Source organism: Equus caballus, chromosome 3 (genome assembly GCF_041296265.1).
Source record: "Equus caballus isolate H_3958 breed thoroughbred chromosome 3, TB-T2T, whole genome shotgun sequence".
Taxonomy (NCBI): domain Eukaryota; kingdom Metazoa; phylum Chordata; class Mammalia; order Perissodactyla; family Equidae; genus Equus; species Equus caballus.
The window spans coordinates 115,578,580-115,599,802 of record NC_091686.1 but is presented as its reverse complement, the minus strand read 5'-3'; the positions used below and the strand labels follow the sequence as shown (position 1 = coordinate 115,599,802).

Below are 21,223 nucleotides of genomic sequence, written 5' to 3'. Positions count from 1 at the left end.
TTCATTAACTCTGATGGAATTATCCTCCCATTTCTGAGCCAATCAATGAGGCCAGGAGGATTTACTATCTCAATGTGTTTATTAAGCCAGTGAGGATTCATTCCTAAAGCTGTGAGTGACTGTAAATGAAGGAGGGGTCCATTGGGAAATCAGGAAACTGATGCTGGGAGACGTGGTGACATGGATACTGGGGAGGCAGCTGACAGATGTCTACCACAATGCTCAGTAGGTCTGCATTTCCATTTCTTTTGAATCCTGCAACTGTTTTTCAGGATGTCCAACATTACAGCAATCACTAGCATGGGTTACGGCCAGAAAACTTTTCTATTTTTAAACGACACATAAATTATTATGCTCCATCACATTGTTTCAGTGATCAACTTTAAAGGGCCCTGGCTTACCTCCTCCTGGAATAATAAAGCAGTCACAGGAGGAGTTCTTTGGGCCACTCCAAAAACCACTCCAGAGCGGTTTGCCACACATAATAGAGGGTGCACTTGAAAGGCAGCGTCCGATGACCAGTTCTGGCTGAAAACTTTTGTGTTTTTCAAAAGTTCAATAAGCAGCAGAAGTGACCACAATGTGTTTGAAACTTTATAGCATGCGTCTTCAGGAGACAAAGTGCCTAAAACTAGACGGAAAGACTTGTAATTTTTTAAATTAAAAACTGTAGACAGGAGAGGTAACAGTCAAAGTAAAATAAGCATGAATCCTAGGTTTTTGCTTCAAAAATAAAACCTGAGGTATGGGGAAAATTGTAATATGGAATTCAGAAATCTGCTTTGGCCATATGCTATACTGAATGTTCACTGTTTCTGCTTTCCTTGAGCCAAAGGCTCTCAATGGCTGGTCAAGCTTAGCTGGGAGACATAAACATAAACCAATGAGACCAAAGGCAGGGGGAACAATTTTCCGTCATCACTTCAGTGATCAGAGGGCAAATTTACCATCCCCAGCCACTTCTGGACACACACTGCTGGTCCCGGTGGTCAGTGTGAGGAGCTGCATGGATGAGCACTGGCCATCAACACTTCTCAAAAGAACAACTTAACGTCCAGGCGGGATCAACTCCCGGAAGGGAGGTCAGTTGTGAGTTATCCACCAACGGAAAGGAGCCTGAATCGGTACCCAGCCTTGCCCATCTGATCTCAGAAACGGTTTTTGTGGATCCTCGCTCTACCACTTACTCAAGGAGGGACTTGATGTAATCACTCACTCTCAGCTTCAGGGTCCTTATGTGTAAAATGAGGACAATATACCCCTGTCATAGATTGGTGTGAGAAAAAAAACAGCTCATGTGACGAGTGCCTGGAATGTCCAGGACAGAGCAAACCTACAAAAGGTCATTCTCTCCTCTGTCCCCTGCTCAGTCCCATTCAGTGTTCTAACTTTATAAGCACACAACCAAAGTATTTGATCTGATCATCGACCTTGTGTAATTTCTCTCTGCCTCCTCTAAGAATGCTTGTAGCACTTAGCTTGTAAAATCATATATACGTGTCAAGTCATAGCTTTTAGTACTACAATTGGATTAAAAAAAAAACTTTTGAAAATCCTCAAGTTTTCAACAGACGTAAAAACAACACAAAATGACCAAAAGAACATGGCCTCATCCCTTACTGAATGTAAAACCTTGGGCAAGTTTAGTTTAATAGTAGACTTCAATCAATCACAGCTTTTAAAAAAGCAGCAACAACAAACATGTCTCCTACCAGACTGTAAGGTCCTTGAGGGTTGAGATCTCTTTAATTCAACTTTATATTCTCCTAAAGAAAATAAGGAGAATATATTTTCCCTAGCAGACTGACCAACCTATATTATGAAGATGTGAAAAGGAGGCATAAACTGAACTACCTTGAAGGGCTCATCACCTTGAAAGTCAAGGCTGCTGCATTGCTAGAACATTAAAAAATATAGAAATAAAAATAGAGAAAGATTGGACCCCCTGCCTAATGAGTAGAGCAGTCACAATTTTTAAAATTTCTTAGATTTCAAATCATTCTTGATAAAGTGTCACCATGGCTTAGAGACAGAAGATTTCCCTTCAGGTCTAGCTCTGTGATTCCATGACCTCTGACAAGTTCCTTTTTCTCTCCAAACTTCAGTTTCCTTAGCCACACAGAATGTGAAATAACAAGTTTTCTAAAATTCCTTACAGCTGTAAAATTAGGTGTCCAAAATTTCTGCACACGCTTACGGTAAGTCTCCTGCAAGAAAAGTACCCTGCTAGGGACTCCTGAAGGAAGTGAGAAAGAACAGACTTGGGACTGTCCTTCACTAAGCTCATGGCCTATTAATAAAACACAAGGACACAAATAACTGTGATTCAAGGCAAGAAGGGGTTATCACCACCCAAGAGGTACTCACATGGAACTTTCAGCTGTGGAGTCCAGGACTGGCTTCATGGAGGGGCAGCACTCATTCCTGTTTCGATGTGGTAAATATGCAGCAGCAACCATGCCAGGGACTGTGCCTTAGCACAAAAAGCACAACACAACTGTGACCAAGACAGATCCCTGCCCTCATGGTGCCTAAAGGCTGGCTGACAGAAGGTAGACATTTAGAGAGGGGGAGGAATTCCAGGTGGAGGGACCTGCATAGCAAAGACAGGAAGGCAGAGCATCATAAAGCACACAGGAGCATGTCCATAGCTCTACTTGCACAGAGGTAGGCAGTGCACAGAAGATGGGCATGAGACAAGGCAGAGAGGTAGGAGGCAGCTGATATGGAGCCCCTGAAATGCCAGGCTGTGGAGTCTAGATTTTAACCAGTCCAACAAAATAACCTAACAACTCTAAGTAACTGAATGCTTATTAAACTTCACAGGATCACTGATTTTGTATCCAAATACACTTTGTTTTCCTGTAAACAAAAGGAAAATGGCTGAAAGAAAATCCCCAAAAGAAGTAATTTAAATAAATTTATTTGCAGGAGAAAAACATCTGAACATCAGGTACAGTCTGATCCACAATGATCCAACAATAGTCGTAACTCATTCTGGGAGTACCCTTAAGCAGTTTGCAGGAGAAAGTCCATGTGGAGCATCAGCTGAACATTTATCAAAATTCATAAAGCCGTCTACCCTGAATATTATACAATGCATAATGACCATGATACAGTAATAAAAATACAATATCAAATACTACTTTGTAAGCTACAGCTACAGTATAAACAATTTAGGCCTTTTCTTAAAAAATGAAAAAAATATTTCTATTACAGCTTTATTTCAAGCATTTTCATTTAGATACAGCTTTATATATTTTCACTCACAATAGATAGCAAAAGAATGCCTTCTTAAGTATCTGTAGATAAAATATATTACTTGTTTAAATGTTTGCACTCTGAAGCATACTTTGCCATGTATGAGTTTAGCTAAGAGAATGAAACTGTGCTGTGGCAAAATCCTGGCTGATAATCAAGCCTTGGATAGTTTTCATATTTGTTTAAAAAAATTTACATCAGGGAAAAAAGAAGTGAGGACACAAAGAGAACCAACATTACTCTTTTTCAATGAAGCAGTCTAATTCCATAGAATGGGCTTTCCATTTTGAATTCAAAGTGTGTGGTCCCAAAGTTGAATTCTTTCCAGTCCAAGGAGCTGCCTGCGGCTGTGAGGCAACACTTAATGATGAAGCAAGTTGGGAGGAAAGTGTTAACTGAACTACAGAGATGGTCACTGATAAAACAAGTTCCTAGAGGTCCTAGGGCCCACACAGAGGCGGAGGGCAGCCAAAACTATCAGTACAAAAGAAAAATACGCTCACTGAACTGCACACATAGAGCTTCTAGGAGGGTTAACAGTTCTTGACATAGGTTCCTGGTTGTAGTTTACAATATCTGCCTTCACCACCCGCTGTCATAAAAGAAAACAGAGTTATTATCAGGACATCAGAACATTTAGAAAGAACTCCTTAAAGTATATTTTTATTTTTTGAACTTTGGTGAACTCCTGATGACAGACATCATAAATGAAGCAGGAGTTGATATTAAAAGCATCAACCAGAACAAACTAATGCAGAGCTGGGATTAGGGGCGGGGAGGGGGTGGTTTAACAATGTAACAACAATTTCTTTACTGAGTCTTGCCTGGTTTTATGACATCACCTTGAGGTTATCACAAGTCTAACAAAAAACTAACACATCAATATGAAAAGTTAAACCCTGGTTATAATTTAATGCAAAGGAATTAAAATTAATTATTTACATATTTTAATTCATAGACAAGACCTTATCATTTCAAAGTTAAAAAGTCATCATTTATTAATATTTCATACACCATTATTATACCCAGCCATAACTGTTTTTAGAATGTTTACAACAATTTGTGAGTTAGTGAGAAAAGGTATAAATGTTAAAAAGAGTCATATATAAAGCAGAAATGTTTTGAGCAAGCCAATTTTTAAAACTTCTCCAATTTTTAAAACTTTCCTCCTAAATCTCCAACTTACTTCCAAGTAGCTCACTATTAGATTATGAATAATGATTCTAACAAAATATAGAATAATGAGAAATTTAGAAAATTACCTCACATTCATGGTTTTAAAATAATTTAAACCAAAGATACTTTTAACACTGCCTTCCTTCCTTCTAACCTACACCTCAAGAATATCTTAAACAATGAATTTACCAATATGCCCTAATACTCATCTCTAAGTAACAATTTAAATTAAAACAAATTCTTGAGTGTTTTTGACTGTTACTGAGGCTGAGCACATAAGCAGACAAAAGGTAATTTCAAGGCAAATTTTAAAAATACTCTTTCAATTACCAGGCTATTTCAGGAAAAATGGTAAGGAATGAATAATGAAATAACTGCCTCAATTTTCTACTTCACTGCATATGTAATAAACAAACCCATAAAGACAAATACTTGGAAAGTAATTGAAATGTTATTTTAATTTGTTCCCAATTCCTTGTTTAATTCGTAAGCCTCCTGGCAAAGGATCAACTTTTCAAAGTTCTAAAACAGGACTTATGCAATAGTAATTCCTAATGATGTACAATAATCATTGGAAATTCTCTATTGATAAGGAATAAGGAATAAGATAGCATTCACTAGTTCTCCCCCCCACCTCCCCAAAATTGCAATAATTTATTCATTAATACCTGCACTACTGTACTGAACAGATTCTACTTTGAGCAGAGTTGATATGTTGAATATCTTCTTCCGGGTACTTCATTATTTCTGCCCTGACAATATGCTGTCAATTCCACACAACATAAACAAGATGAAGAAGAAAGAAAAAAAAAAGAAGAAAAAATAGAAAGTATGTTCAATGACTGAAAATAGAAGGGACCACTAAAGTAGAAAAAGAAATACACACATAAATTTAAATATGTCACAAAAGAAACAGCAGAACATATACATATAAAAGGAAAGAAAATGAACAAAGATCCAAGAAACATTATCCTTTACAATTCTATTTAATTCTTGAAATAGACAAGTCTACTGAACCTCCCAGGCAAGTTGTCAGTTCTATTTTTGATATCACAATTATACATAATATATATAATACCCAGTATTTCAGAGGACAAAGAAGAATTATGGGGCTTTTCTATGCTAAAGTATAGTAAAAGTATTAATTCCATTTCCTTCAATAAATTTTACTGAGGATCTATTATGTGCCAGTCACTCCATACTGGGAAAGTATGGGTGAATTACACAGGATTTGTTCACAGATTGCTGTGGATCTAACTGGAAGAGAAACACGTACACAGCTAATTGTCATACAAGATAAGTGCTTTACTAGTGGACTTACGTTGTGGGAACATAGAGGAAAGAGTAATTAATTTTCTTTGAAGGTGGGGAGAGAATGCATAAATCAGAGGAAGCCATATGCCACTTACAAGTTTTACATTTGATAATATTTATTACTTGTCAAAGACTTCCTTTTGATGCTCACTCCCCAATCCTTCACCACTCTAACCTCCATGCTTCGAATTTCATATAGAAATAAACAAGTTCAAAATGCACTTTTCTGTCATTTAAAAACAAATCCTAACATACAATACTTAAAATACAACACCTGTTGTTTTCAAATATCTAAGAGTTTTGCTAAATAAAGACTCAAAACTACTTTGTTAGGTTTTTGATTGCTATAACCCTTAGGACGAAAAGACCATTTATGAAAACTATGTAAGATAGAGATAACATGCTCCCCAAATTTTTCAGACATGAAATTATCCTTTTTTTTAATGATTCAGATACCTTATTTCAAAAAACTCTTCCTTCATAATAGCATCTATTAATTAACACATATAGAAAAACATGTTAATATGGGCTGTTGTTTGTGATAACATTTATAAAGACTGGATAAACAACCCCAAGTAAATGAACAGGATGCTATGGTATATTAGCCTTGGATGGGCTCTGCTCCAGTTCTCTATCAAGGAGTATTAACTTCTGGACAAGACTCTTGATTTACTAGGCACTCAGCCTGATGCTATCAACAGAGGCATTACCAACTGCCACATGAGATATGAGGGTATGAGGGGGTACATGAGTGAAATGTTGAACACCACTATCTGACCTCCCCAAACCTAATTGTTTCAGGCCAAACTATGGGTTACAATAAAGAGAAGGGATTTTCATAATCAGTAAGCAACTCATTAATCCTCCAAAATGGTGGTTTAAACCCTATCCTATAAACACAACCAGGTTCTGACCTACAGTCAAGACATTTTGGTCAAAGTATTGACTAACATAAATGACTTAGATTTTCACCATTAATTTTCATCAAATTGAACTAACAAGCCAACATCCTTCTTGAGGTCCTTGGCTGTTTGACATAAAGCTTTGTATAGTTTCTCAACTGAAAGCCAGAACCAAGGCTCTGTAGATTAAAAACTTTGCTTTCTGAGTAGAAAAAACATAATTTCCATGACATAAACTTCATGATAGGTGATTTTACAGTAGTTGGCTTCTTTACAAGCCATTCATTGAGGCTTTCAGAGGAAATCTTACTTACAAAACACCAACTTTTATTTTTGGAGCCACAGAGTATATTCAATTATTCTCTGCTATTAGTCAACGGAGTAAAAATAATGAAGTATCCCTAAAAGGAAAGAAGCTGTGTGGCTGAACACAAGCTTAACCCTTATTTTGTCTAAGAATATTTGTGAATAGATACTGGGAATGAAAGTGGTAGCTATTCAGAGGGAAAGCAAGAAAGCAACCTAGGAGTTGGAATAGTAAGGTATAAGGAGTAGAGATGGATTCTTGGGAAGACACTAAAGATAAATTTAGTCTTAATTTTGCAACTATGCCTTAATCCAGATAGCAGTAACATATTTACCATTGCAAAAGTCAATTTTTCATGCTCAGGGTATGGAGTAAACGTACATCGAAGGCTAAAACACTTGTTTTAGCCAATCACTATTCTAGGTATTGAAGACATTCAGATAAATAAGTCATGATCTCTGTTTTTGAGATGCATAAGAGTCTAGCATGGAAAACAGATGTGTAAACTATTAAAGAATATTCTGATTGATACACATAAAAAGTGCAACAGGATTATAGATTTGCACTTAAAGCATGGATACAGGATTTTTAAAAGCACAATACTCTGCACACAGCAGGAGCTTAAAGAAAGCTACTATTCTTTTTCTTCTATATAATGTACCATTACATGCTACCAGCAACATTCATAATTTTGGGCAAGTTACTTCACTTCTTTGGTCTTCACAATCTCTTAATCTGTAAAACAAAATTTATCTACATGGTCTCTAAGGACCCATCTGGTTCTGAAACTATATGAAAAAATAAATTAAAAACATGAGTAGAAAAATGAAAAAATGGGATATGATATGGAAATCTATTAAGCAATGTTCAATATCTTTGAGTTAGAATAATATGTACAAAGGGAATAAATATGTTCTACAAGGAAAACAGGTAATGTTTAGGATAAGAAAGGAATTCCAGTGCAGTCTTTGTAATACACTGGAGAAAATGCTGAAAAGATTAACACCTAGGTTAGAAGAATCTAAGTTCCTTATGGGTCCTTAAGGAAGGTCAATATTCAGACAAAGCCAAAAAGAGAGGGCCCCTAGGATCAGGGTTTAAATGCGTGCTTGCGCTGTACAGTTGTGTGCTAAGTAAAACTTAACTAAAATCTTGAGCATGACTAGTACATGCCAGGCCCTATGCTAGATACTTTCATACAAAGTATGAAAATATTCAGAGGGGACATAAGGAATTTTTAGCAAGTTTCATGAGTATCTCAGACATGAGAGAAATTTTGTTTTGAAGAAACTAATGCAGACCTAGTTCGAACAATACAGAAATTCACAATTTATTAACTGGCAAGTGAAAATGTCAAGGCATAAAAATGTATTAAGAACGCTTAACACCAAGTATATACGCAAAACCTTCTTGCAATTAAGACTGAAAGAAATAAGATACAGGATTATGCATTTTCTTCTTAGATTATCTAACACATTCTTAAAGAGCTGAATGCTGGACTTCCTGGAGAATAGCAGTTGAAAATTTATTTTTTCTCCTAAAGGTTTGACTACTTTGTAAACAAAATTCTGAACAATCTGGGAAGCTAGTACATTTGTTAACAACTATGCCCAACTACTACACTATCTTAGAGGAGAATAGTTAGGGGAAGCAAAGAGGAGAACAGATAAGTAATGTAGATGAAACTATTAACTACACTGGGAATTGTGAAAAACGCATGTAGAGTATACTTAATTGTCTAAATATATGTCTGCCCCCGTTTATTCTGGGAGCTCCTTGAGGACAAGGACTTTAACTCATTCATCGCAGTATCCTTAGATCCTGATGTGGTCCCTGGCACAAAGGAGACCTTCAAAAAATGTTTGCTGTGTTAAACAGCAAAAACATAAATGCTCTATTAATTAACTGCATTCCCTTTCTTTTCTCCCTCTTCCCCTTTCCCCTCCTTGCAAAGCTTGCAAAATGTGCTGATAACTCACTTTGTATGACTTCCAAACAGAAACAATCTAGGTTAGAACTAAAATAGCAGAATCTCTTTAAATAATCAGTGAATGGAAGTAAGACTAAAACCTCATTACAAGTATTTATGTCACAAACTAAATTACTATAGCATCAATTTCCATGTGAGTGGTGAATCTACCATCTAGCTCGTTGTCTGTAAAATAATACATAACACTTTCAAACATTACACCGAATTCCCTCAGGGATCTTTCCAATGGCATAAAAGCCACAGAAAACAGGTGCTTGCATGCTCTCCCGCACCCTCCTCTCCCTCTCTCTCTGCCCCCTCCCTTATATATAAGATCTAAACTTCTTTGTCTTTTAAATGAACTTTAGAAGACATCCAAGTGGCCAAGAGGTACAAGAAAAGACCCTATTAAAAACAGAACTTCCAGCAATTCCACTTCTTGGTAGTCATTCAAAGAAAATGAAATCACTAACTTGAAAGACACATGCATCCCAGTGTTCATTGCAGTGTTATTTACAATAGCCAAGATATGGAAACAACCTAAGTGTCCATTGATAGATTAATGGATAAAGAAAATGTGGTACACACATATACAATGGAATATTATTCAGCCATGAGAAAGGAGAACATCCTGCCATTTGCAACAACATGGATGGACCTTGAGCACATTATGTTAAGTGAGATAAGTCAAACAGAGAAAAGATAGGTACTGTATAATATCACTTATATGTGGAATTTAAAAAAAAACTTGTAAAAACAGAATAAAATGGTGGTTACCTGGGGAGGGGGGTGGAGGTACAGGACAGATGTTAGTTTAAGGGTATAAACTCACGCAGAGTAATAAATAAGCCCTAGCAATATAATGCACAGTACAGTGAATATAGACAAAAATATTGTATTATGATCATCAAACTTGCTAAGAGAGTAAAATTTAATTATTCCAACTACTAAAAAGAAAGGGTAATTACGTAACTTGACAGAGATGCTAATTATTGCTACAATGGCAATTATATTACAATACATAAATGCATCAAATTAACATATTATACATCTATAAATTTAAATGTTATAAGTCAAATAAACTTCCATAAAAAAAGAAATACAAGCTGCTCAACACAGCTTATAAGTATGTTCTTAAAAACATCCTTTAAAAAAATGACCTTTCAAAACTGTTCCTTGAGAGATGTTAACACTGAGAAATGTTAATTGTAAAATGAATAATTTAATTGGCAAAGGCACCAAATTCATTCTTCCCTATTCAAAGGATTCTGACAAACATAATAGAACAGGGCTCTAGTAACCTGAATTCACCTTCAAATGAATGAATTCAAAGTAAATGCCACCAACAAACGATCGAATTAAATCTCATTGCACAATAAACAAGATAGAGTACACTAATAAACAAGGTGCAGTGTACAGGAAGGGTAGAGAGCTATGTAGTTAACACATCTGATATCTCTTTCGTTAAAATATGCCTAGATGTTAAATCTCTCTCTAAAGTCAAAATAGTAACTTTCTGACTCTTGGCGGATAACAGTGAGCTAAGAATATGAATAAAGCTTCCCTAAAATTTTGCCTTTCAAAAGTATCTGAGTTACTCCATCTCTCTGGAGTGTTATGCTTGAACCTGAGTACTGCCACAGAGCTCAGGCAGTATACAGAGTTCATTCTCAGAGAGGCTGCCTGTGTTGTATCAGCACACCTTCTCCTCTAGGGAGGGCCCACCAATCACTGGGTCTCCCTTTTCTCCATTCCCCCAGGCAAGAAACTTCAAAGTGATCTTGGACTTCTTCTCTCTTTCATCCAGTCATTCCACAAGCCTTATTGATTCTTCTTTGAAATGTCTCTTACATCCATTCTTTCCCTTTCACCCTGATTCTGGTCCTTATCACATGAGAGCCAAAACACAGTCTCCTTGCTTCAATCTCTTTCCCATCCAACCACACATACGCCAATCCCATTAGATTAATTCTATCTAAAAACTGCTTTCATTTATTTCCCTGCTTAAAAAATTATTTCTCACTGTCAATACGTTAGATAAAATTTATCAATTTGGCATTCATAAATCTCCATAATCTTTCCTCAAATTCCCTTCACACTCCAACACACATGGTCATTTATTTTAACCAAACTTGTCTTCTGTTTCTAAAATACAACCCAAGCTTTTCAAATTGTTAATGCCAGCTTCTCTTTCAGCCATTTTCTTACCACCCACTCCAAACTGCCCAGTAAATCTTCCCCCAATATGGTAGAGTAGAAACACTAGGGGGACTGCAGTCAGACAGGCCTGAGTTCAAAACCTGGTTTCACCACCTCCTAACCTTAGGTTTAGTGGATCAACCTTCTTAACCTCCCCACAGTCTCAGCTTCCTGCCCATAAAATGATGAAATAGCACCTGCCCCACAGAGTTAGCAGGAGGATTAAATGAGATAACACAGTGCCTGGCAAATCATATATTAATTTTCTTTACTGAAAGCAGGGACTACTTTTTAAACTCCTTTAAATCTTCTTTAGACCCACTACCATACCATATATATAATATATGATCAATAAATCATTCATGATTGTTTGATAATCATTCATGGACTCTAATCAGAGACAAACATCATTTAGAAAGAGAAGCTCAAAAGCAAGGGAATCACTTGACCTCTGGAGTCTGCCAACTTGTGCGCAATCAAGCAAATCATGGCAATTTCTCTTTTAGTATCCATCCTCCTTAGCCAAAACCATGTAACTATTTTTGTGTGTCTGGGAGCAATTTATAGAGCACAAAATGTCTTAACATTGTGCCTGGCCATAGTAAATGCTGAAATAAATGTCTTTTGAATAATGAGAAGTAAAAGTAGCAGATATCCAGAATTCCAAATATTTTAATCAAGTTCTAGAAATAGCCACATCAGCATAGCAATTTTTAATTGATATTTGCTCTAATCGTTTTAAAACACACACATACACGGAATGAGCATGAAAATAAGACACAGAACTAACTCTAAAAGAATTAAAGAAAAATTTAAGAAAAGATAATTATACCTTTTTAGCTGCATGAGATGAGGATGGAGTGGAAGTAATTAAGGAAAAATATAATTTTTTGTTGCTTCTAACCAAACCACTTCTGAAGCTTAACTTTAAACTAAAGGCTCTTGCTCTGGCTCTTTGTTCATTCAAACATGTGAACTGGTGTGCTATTATATGGTATTTTTAAATGCTTGACTGTTAGTATCATGTTTATTTCTTAGTCTAAGAGAATTGTCCAGGAATAGTGAAAGAATTCAGAAATCCTCAATAATTAATACTATTATTAAATCAACAATGAAATAACATCAAAAATTAGTATCATTACAGTGGGTGACGTTTTAGACAAGAGAGAGCACAGACTTAAAAAAAACTGAAAAACTAATGTTTGACTAAAGCAAACATGGAAGATGCCAAATGGAGTAAACTCTCACTAAATAAGACTAAACGCTGATAAACAGCTGGGATTTTGTATGAAACATAAAAAGAATACTATACAGTAGTCCTGGAAGAACTTAAAGTACAAAACAATATGGTCAGCACCTTAACCCATTATTTAAACATTGATGAAACTTTTATTATATAATCTCATTTTTCCAACAAAAATGACAAAATGAAGTTTCAAAGGTATCATAATTTGGCAAAAAGTTAATATCCTCCATCTTCTGCAATAAACACTGATTTATACACACAATCTATTTCTAAGGCTTTTAGGGATATGTATATAGAATGTATAAATGTGAAAGGATTTGGGGTGAAAATTAATGTCTTTCCAGAAATAAATTATTTTTTAAAATATAAAATTCAATATAATCACCTGTGACTGTTCTATTTCTGCTTTGTTTAACTTGATTCCAAGGATTTCAGCAGCAACTTTCTGAAAACACAGGAAGACCTACATAACAAAAACAGATTTAAATGATTTAAAACAGGCATGCTTAAGTTACCTTCAAATAAACTGAACTTTCTAAAAAATGATAAACAGAAAGAATTACAAAAATATGATGTACCAGGTTATTCCAAAAATAGTTTTATTTGTCAAATACAGCAACATTTTAAGTGTAATAATTTCTTTAAATGATTAAACCATAATTTGAAAATCCATGTAATTCACTGAGTTGGTCTAAACAGACACATTTATCCCTAAAAACTTACATTTTTATTTATTTTATTTTTTTATTTTTTTTGAGGAAGATTAGCCCTGAGCTAACTGCTGCCAATCTTCCTCTTTTTTGCCAAGGAAGACTGGCCCTGAGCTAACATCCATGCCCATCTTCCTCCACTTTATATGTGGGACGTCTGCCCCAGCATGGCTTGACAAGCGGTGTGTAGGTCCGCACCCAGAATCCGAACCAGTGAACCCCGGGCCACCAAAGCGGAACATGCGCACTTAACTGCTGTGCCACCGGGCCAGCCCCAAAATTTACATTTTTAAAAATTTAAAATAAAACAATTAATAACAGCTACCATGTTAAAAAAAACGAACAAAAAACCAAAAAAAACTACTGGCATAACAAACTCCTATAAGTCCTGAAGAAAATGAGAATAAATTAGTCTCTACTTTACTATCCAGGTTTTTCACTGCCAAATTCTATATTGGTCTTTTGAACTGGTTTTAGCCTCTCTTAAAAGGTCCTACTTTTCAACCCTTTAATAATCTTTGTGGCTCTCATCAATTTCAATAAATTCTCCATATCTCTTGAGCAAAACAACTGAGTAATCTTTACTGTATTTTATCAGTTCAGAGTAAAGGAGCAGTATGCTCCATTACCGTTAAACAAAAATCTACAAATACTTCTCGATAAACAGCCTTTCATACATAGTTACCTTTTGCTGAGTCCACTATGATTCCTAGAGCTCCAATCCAGACATTCACTGTCATGTATAACTTGTCTTTGTTTCATAAGTGTCCTATCATATTCTTATCCCTACTTATCTCATGATTACTTACTAAATATTTACTGCAACTTTACTAATTTAATTTTGATTTCTAAACAAAAAAATATAGTATCCCCAAAAGACTTAGGTCATCTGTAGCCAAAAAGGCATTAATATTATAGTTCACTGGTGGTCAGTGTTCAAGAAAAAGTAGAAAAGCTAATGTGGTGGAATGGAGAGAAAGAGGGGGATTGTAAAACAAAATGAGCAAAGAGATTAAGGGGGTATAAATCATGTAAGACCTTGGCAGGGCTTTGGCTTTTACTGTAAGCGAAATGGAAGCCATGGGAGGGTGACTTAGTTTGACTTTTGTCTTAACAGGGTCAATTTGGTTATTGTATTGAGTATTCACTATAGAAGATCAAGGGTACAAAAAGAGAAATCAGGAAGGACACTTATGTAAAACATGATGGAAGCCTGAAACAAAGTGGTAGCAATGGAGACAGTAAGAAATAGTTACCAGATTCTGGATATATTTTCAAAGTAGAACCAAAAAGACTTGGTGATAGACAGATGTGGGATGTCAAAGAAAGAAAAGAGTCAAGGATGACTCCAAAATTTTCTTGGCCTTAGCAACTTGTAGAAGATCTGCCATTTACTGAAGTGGGGGAGACTATGAGAGATCTGAAGAGGGAATATCAAGAGCTCAGCTCCGGACCTGAATTAAATTGGGGCTGCCTATTAGACTTCTAAGCAGAGGAGCTGGGGGCAGTTGGATATATGATCTGGAGTTCACAGGAGAGGTCTGGTCAAAGCTATGAGACCAGATGAGGTCACAAAGGCAATAAGTTAGGAAAAAGCGATATTCAAGGACTGAGTCCTAGGAAACTTCCATATTTAGAAGTTGGAAAGATAAGAAGGAATCAGCAAAGAGGACTAAGAGAGAGCAGTTAGCAAGGTAAGAGGAAAACCAGGAGGTATAGTATCCTGGAAGCTAAGTGAAAAAAGTATTTCAAAGAGGGGAGAGTGATCAATTATTTTATATGCTGCAACTAAGTAAGATGAGGACTAAAAACTGGCCACTGAATTCAGCAAAAAGGAAGTCACTGATGACATTGATGACACCAGTCTGGGCGAAATGTTGGGGGAAAAAGTCTGTCTAGAACCGTTCAAGAGAAACTGGGAGAAGAGAACTGGAGACAACTCTTTTAAAACATTCTACTGGAAAGTGGAGGAAAGCAAGCAATAGCTAGAGAGAGAAGTGGGATCAAGAGTTTTCTTGTTTTTAAGATTAAGAAAAGTCACAATATTTTGTATGCTGATAGAATAATCCAGTAGACTGAAAAAAATGATGATGTAGGGAAGAGAGAACTGCTAAGCAACGTTCATTACTAGGCAAAGAGAAGAGGGACTGATGCACAATGGAGGAGTTGACCCTAGCTAGAGCAGAGATAATTCATCCCACAGTAACCACAAAGGAGACAGAAGATATGGGAACACATGAAGGGTGGGAAGGAGAGTGGGGGCAGATGTGGTGGCAGGAATACGTGGAAGTTGCCTTGTTTGTTTCAAATTTCTTGTAAAATAAGAAACAAAGTCATCAGCTGAAAGAATGGACAAGGAAGTTTTGAAGATCTGAGGAGAAAAGAGAAGCTATGAAACAGTCTTCTGGGTGAGGAGGAGACAAAGGACTAAGGATATGTGCTATAATTATTGAGGATCATTATGGGCCTAGTTAAGGTTAGAAATTCCAAATTTTAAGTGAAACTTCCAGCATGCCTCTGTGTTTTTCTCTGATCATGTTCAAATACACGGGTGCAGCCATAGAAAGGTGGGGGCCCAGTTCAAATCAGAGTTAAGGTTTAGCCAAGTAAGTCTGATAAAGTGAAAGAGGGGAAAGAGAATTGAAGGTATGTGCATGGAAATGATTTTGATTGGCCATGAGATTTAAGTTAGGAAGAGGAAAATGAGGACATGAAAGGAGGTTAGGGACATAGAAAAGGTGTTAGCATCAATGTCTTGTAGGTCCTGCTGGGGTTGCAGACTGATTGGATTAGGGCATTCAAGGGTGTGAGCTGGAAAGATGAGATGGTAGTCAATGATCAGGATGTCTGATGTTGAAATATGAGATAACAGAAGAGCTGCAGTGATTTGTAATGACAATGCATGGGAGTGAGTGGCTGAGATAAGGTAAAGGACAAAGATACTGAAATCACTAATAATTATGTCTAAGGTAGTATTAGAGAAAGTACAGTAAGCCAGGAGCTCAACTCCTCAAGCAATGAAGAGAAGTAACCTGCAGTTGGAGATGACTATAAGTCTTAAAGTGATTCCACAAGAACAAATCATTTCAAAGTTGCATTTAAAAAGAAAACAATGAGGATTTTTAAGGGTGGTTCAACATAAGTATACAAAAAGTACTAAGTGGTTAAACACAAGATAAAATACTGCAAGTTAAAATTATTCTAAAATGGCAAAAAAATCCTAGGAAGATAAGTGAGGGTAGAAGCCCAATCCATGGATGGACTTATCAAAGAGTATTGATATTGTATTTTTTCAAATAGCATGTGTGGGTATGTGCCTTTGTTTGTATTATCCCAGGGGAAAGGCTTCCAAAAGGTCAAATTTTTAAATGAATCTGATCCCAAAAAAGATTAAACACCCTTTATATTATTTATTATTTATCCTAAACACAAAAACCATGAAGGAAATCATACAGAAAAAACATCAAAAAGATTAAACCACAGAAGAACTTCCTTTGGTTACAAATGTCAAAAAAATTAAGAGTCACACAAAAATTGGGCAGTGGAGAATATTTGCAAAAATTACGACAAATGTTGGTATCCCTAAAAAAAATCGTCATACAAAATTGTAAAAAGCAATAGAAAATTATAAACAGATTATAAGCAAAAAATAAATAGGTAATGAAATTTTTAAAATTTCAACCTCAACAGCAATCAAAAAAATTCAAATTTAAATAGCGAAATACCTTTCATTTTTTCTTGCCTACCAAATTGACAAAGATTACAAAATAAATAAATCTTGACTGTTAAAAAAGAATACAGTGAGGGGCTGGCCCCGTGGCCGAGTGGTTAAGTTCGCGCGCTCCGCTGCAGGCGGCCCAGTGTTTCGTCGGTTCGAATCCTGGGCGCGGACATGGCACTGCTCGTCTGACCACGCTGAGGCAGCGTCCCACATGCCACAACTAGAGGAACCCACAACGAAGAATACACAACTATGTACCGGGGGGCTTTGGGGAGAAAAAGGAAAAAAATAAAATCTTTAAAAAAAAAAAAAAAAGGAATACAGTGATATGGCACTCATACAACGCTGGTGGTAGTATAAATTAGCCTTTCTAGTGGTAATTTGGCAATATGTTTCAATTCCCTTCCTTTCAAGGAATCTACCTGAAGGAAATAATCAAAACATCAAAGCTTATGGACAAAATTTTAGAGTATTATGTCCAAAACTTGGAAACAACCTATATGTCCAACAACAGGGACCTGGTTGAATAAATTTTTGAACATTTAATGGATCATTAAATCTAATGAATTATTAAATCTATTTTATAATACTGAATGACATGGCAAAATTTTCTACACATAAATATATTAAATTAAAAAGTAGGGGCAGGCCCCGTGGCCAAGTGGTCAAGTTCGGGCACTCCACGTAGGTGGCCCAGGGTTTTACTGGTTCAGATCCTGGGCGCAGACCTAGCACCATTCATCAGGCCATGCTAGGCGGTGCCCTACAGAGCAGAGCCAGAAGGACCTACAACTAGAATATACAACTATGTACTGGGGGGCTTTGGGGAGAAGAAGAAAAAAAAGAAGATTGGCAACAGATGTTAGCTCAGGTTCCAATCTTTAAAAAAAAAATGTAAAATACAAAATTATTTCTATATTGTCATCTTAATTTTTTAAAGTAAATATTTAGTGTGGTTAATATGGTGAACCCTGAGTGTCACTACAAATCCTATCTCTACCCACTTAACTAGCTCTGTAACCTGGGCCCTCATTACATAACCTCTCTAAGACTTATCTATAAATCAGACATAGAGTAGTACAGTGCCTAACACAAAGTAAGCACTCAGTAAATGAAATCTGCAGCAGTAGCACGGTAGCACTAGTACTTGTGAGTATCTGAAAAAGATGACTAGAAGGAATCATATAAGGTTATGAATGGGCATCTCTGGATGCTGAAATTAAGGGTGATTTATATTCTTTTTAACTCTCATATTTTTAAATTCCCTAAAACAGCCACAAAATTATGTAAATGAATTAAAAATATAAACAGAATAAATATGTTATAGCTAATCTATTTCAAATCTTCAACAGGAATTAATTTCTTCCAAAAGTTAAGTAAAGAAAGTATACTTCCTATGAATATTAGTAAATAAAAGTGAAACATCACTTAAGATATTCAGTATTCATTATTTTACTTACAGAGTCTCCTGTCTTTGCTGAGACAAAGTGGCTACTAAAACCATTTTCCTGGCAAAACCGTAAGTGTTTTTCAGGCTTTACTGTTCGCATATGCTCCAAATCAACTAGAAAGGTAAACAAAAACAAACAGAGAACAAAATTCAATATTAGGGTCAATCAATAAATTTTTAACATTTTTAAATTTGACTTATCTTCCAATATTATATCCCAGCTTAGACACTAGCTGTGTAATCTGGGGCAACTTCTTTAACCTCTTTATGCTTCAGTCTCTAAATCTAAAAACTTGGAAAACAAATATACCTATGTTATATCTAGTTCTTTGAGAATTACTCCATGTATAGCACACAATGACCAGCACATGGAAAGTGCTCAAAAAATGAAAGCTCATTCTTGTTATCTATTTAGCTTCAGGGACACTGATGATACTCAGAAAAGATCTACTTAGTATAACGATGTGTTTAAACCCAGTGATTAATTGAAAGTAAGAAGCACTTACCCAAACATATCTGATTTGAAACAGTCTAATTACTTTGATAGAATATTTCTGGAATCTATACAAATTTTAATGTTAACACAAATATATAATTAATTTTCTGCTAAAAGATAATCAATATTTCATTACATATTTATTTTAATTTTTTTACACCTATGGTTTAATTGCACAAAGATACCACTCAGTTGCTTTCCAAACCTAAAGGATCCATTTTGAAAGTAATGGGCAAGGGTATATTTCCTTGAATAGTTGTGAGTGCTTTAAAGCAAAGCTCAGTACTCATATCCAATGCTGGTTTCATCCGGCACAGTTCATTTTTTCAAATGTGATCCTTTATTGAACAGTTTCTCTTTTTACAACACTACAGACCCTATAAGGGTGTTGACTCAATGCCGTCAAATTATAAGGCAAATATATTCACAGGATTTAAGGACAACTAGGCTCTTTGAGTCAATATAGGAAAAAAAAACTTAAACTGATTTCCTGAGGAAGGGACCCAACAGACTTGTAAAAACTTGTAAATTTGCAAATCTAGTAAGCCTACATAATAGTGGCAATTGATTATCAACTAAAAAAATGCTCTCATACTACATAAAAGGCTTTATTTAAAATTATATTGAAGGTTTTTAGTTTGTAGGCTCAAGAGATCTTTCTCTAGGAGATTTCTGATCTAGCGGGAGATTCCTAAGCCCCATTTATATTGCTTAGCTTGGATAATATGGAGTTTTTTTCTTTTCTGGCCACAAGTTGCTGTTCCTTAAACATCATTAAGACCTTATTTACAAGAACAGGCCAAAAAATATCCAGATACCACAGGCATCAAGTTGTAGAAGACTAAAATACTAAGCTATTAGCATTGACATTTATATATCTGGTTTATCATAATATTGAAGCTAAAATACTTTCCTAATTCAACAAGACTAAGAACAAATCATGTCACTAGGAAAATTCCCCAATGAAATCACTACCCAATTAAAAAAAGACCGTGAAATTTGTCATTTAATGTGTGTGTGCATTTGTCTTTCTAATAAAATAGTCTATCATTGTTCTGTTTTTTTCTTTCTCTTTTTTTCCTTTCTTCCTCCCCCTTCTTCAACTCCCTAATACCACATCAGTTTATCTATAGCATTGGGGGAGTGACTATCCAAGCAAAAGTCCTTTCCTAATAAAGATAACCATAACTGATCAAATGAAGAAAACAAACATTTATTCAACAAACATTTACTGAGCACCTATTATATACCAAGCACTGTAGTAGACATTGAGAACCCAAAGATGAAAAAGACATAATCCAGGTCCTTAAAATGTCACCACCAGTATTATGAACTGTTATGAGTCATAGAAGTTATTTTAAATAACTGAGATTCTGACAAATGAGACAGTAGATACAGAAAAGGCCCTCACAGAACTTCACTTCAAAGTTTTCCTCTGTTGTGTTAGAATTTGGTGAGCAACATTTAAGAGGACTTAGTTACTAGAGTATTTCATTCTAAATAACCCAGAAATGTAAAGTCATAGTGAGACACAGGCAAAATCTTTCTTTTCTTACATTTTTAACAGCATCCTTAAATTAATATCCAGTATTCGTCTCTCATACATGTGATAACACTCTCACTGCTGTAATGATTTAATTTCCTTTATGTCCTTCAGTAAACCATATCATTTTTCTAGTTCTTCAAATTTATTTTTCAAAATGGAATTAAAATTTCCTTATAACAGTAATACATGCTCATTTCCCAAATATTCATAAAATGATATAAAAAATGCCCTTAACCAGAGATAACAACTGTTAACATTTTGGTGTGTCTAAGCAACTGAAGGACAAAGGCATTAATACTGTATACGTGCAATTTCTTTTACTTCAACCATACTACACCCTGCTTAAACAAGTGCTTAACAATTTCAATGGTAACCACTTTATTGATCATTCATTCATTCATTCAACAAATATTTGAGTGCCTACTACGGCCAGGCACTGTCCTGGGTGCTGCAGATATAACAATGAGCTTGCATTTTAACAAAAGGAAAGAGACCAATAAGTAAAATATATAGCATGGCAAATGCTGACAGATTTTATGGAGAAAAATAAATAGTACATAAGTGGAAGGACTATTTTAAACAGGTAGGTCAAAGACCTTAAGAAGGCTAAGGACCAAGAAAATCTGGGTAAAAGCCTTCCCAGCAGAGGGAATTAAAAAGTGCAAAGGCCCTAAAGTAAAGCAAGATCATGCTTTGCAGATTCAAAGAAAAGCCAGAAGGCCAGAGGGGCTGAAATGAGTTAGCAAGAGAGGGGACATAGTGGGAAATGAGGTTTAAAAAGCCAGGGACCAGATCATGCAGGGCGTATAGGCCAGTGTAAAAGAGATGGGAAGTTACTGGGGGGTTGTGAGGGAAAAAAAAAAACAGGTAATCTGACTTACATTGTAAAAAGTTCTTTTGGGCTATTTTGTTGAGAATAAACTATA

At 35.7% G+C, this 21,223-nt stretch overlaps 1 protein-coding gene across 4 annotated transcripts in view; it reads right to left on the bottom strand.

The window, feature by feature from the left end:
- Nucleotides 1-2,907: 2,907 nt before the first annotated feature.
- Nucleotides 2,908-21,223, bottom strand: part of RAB28 (RAB28, member RAS oncogene family) — an 89,270-nt gene continuing 70,954 nt past the window's right edge. For 2 of the 4 annotated variants that reach the window (XM_003364738.5, XM_070262698.1), the window contains exons 5-8: nucleotides 18,266-18,369; nucleotides 12,760-12,837; nucleotides 5,106-5,200; nucleotides 2,908-3,853 (exon numbers count right to left, since the gene is read on the bottom strand). In XM_003364738.5, coding sequence (XP_003364786.2) covers nucleotides 5,111-5,200; nucleotides 12,760-12,837; nucleotides 18,266-18,369 — 272 coding nt within the window. In that variant the 3' untranslated portion in view covers nucleotides 2,908-3,853; nucleotides 5,106-5,110. The remainder of the gene's footprint in view (nucleotides 3,854-5,105; nucleotides 5,201-12,759; nucleotides 12,838-18,265; nucleotides 18,370-21,223) is intronic. The other 2 variants (XM_001500923.7, XM_070262697.1) reach the window with 1 other exon arrangement.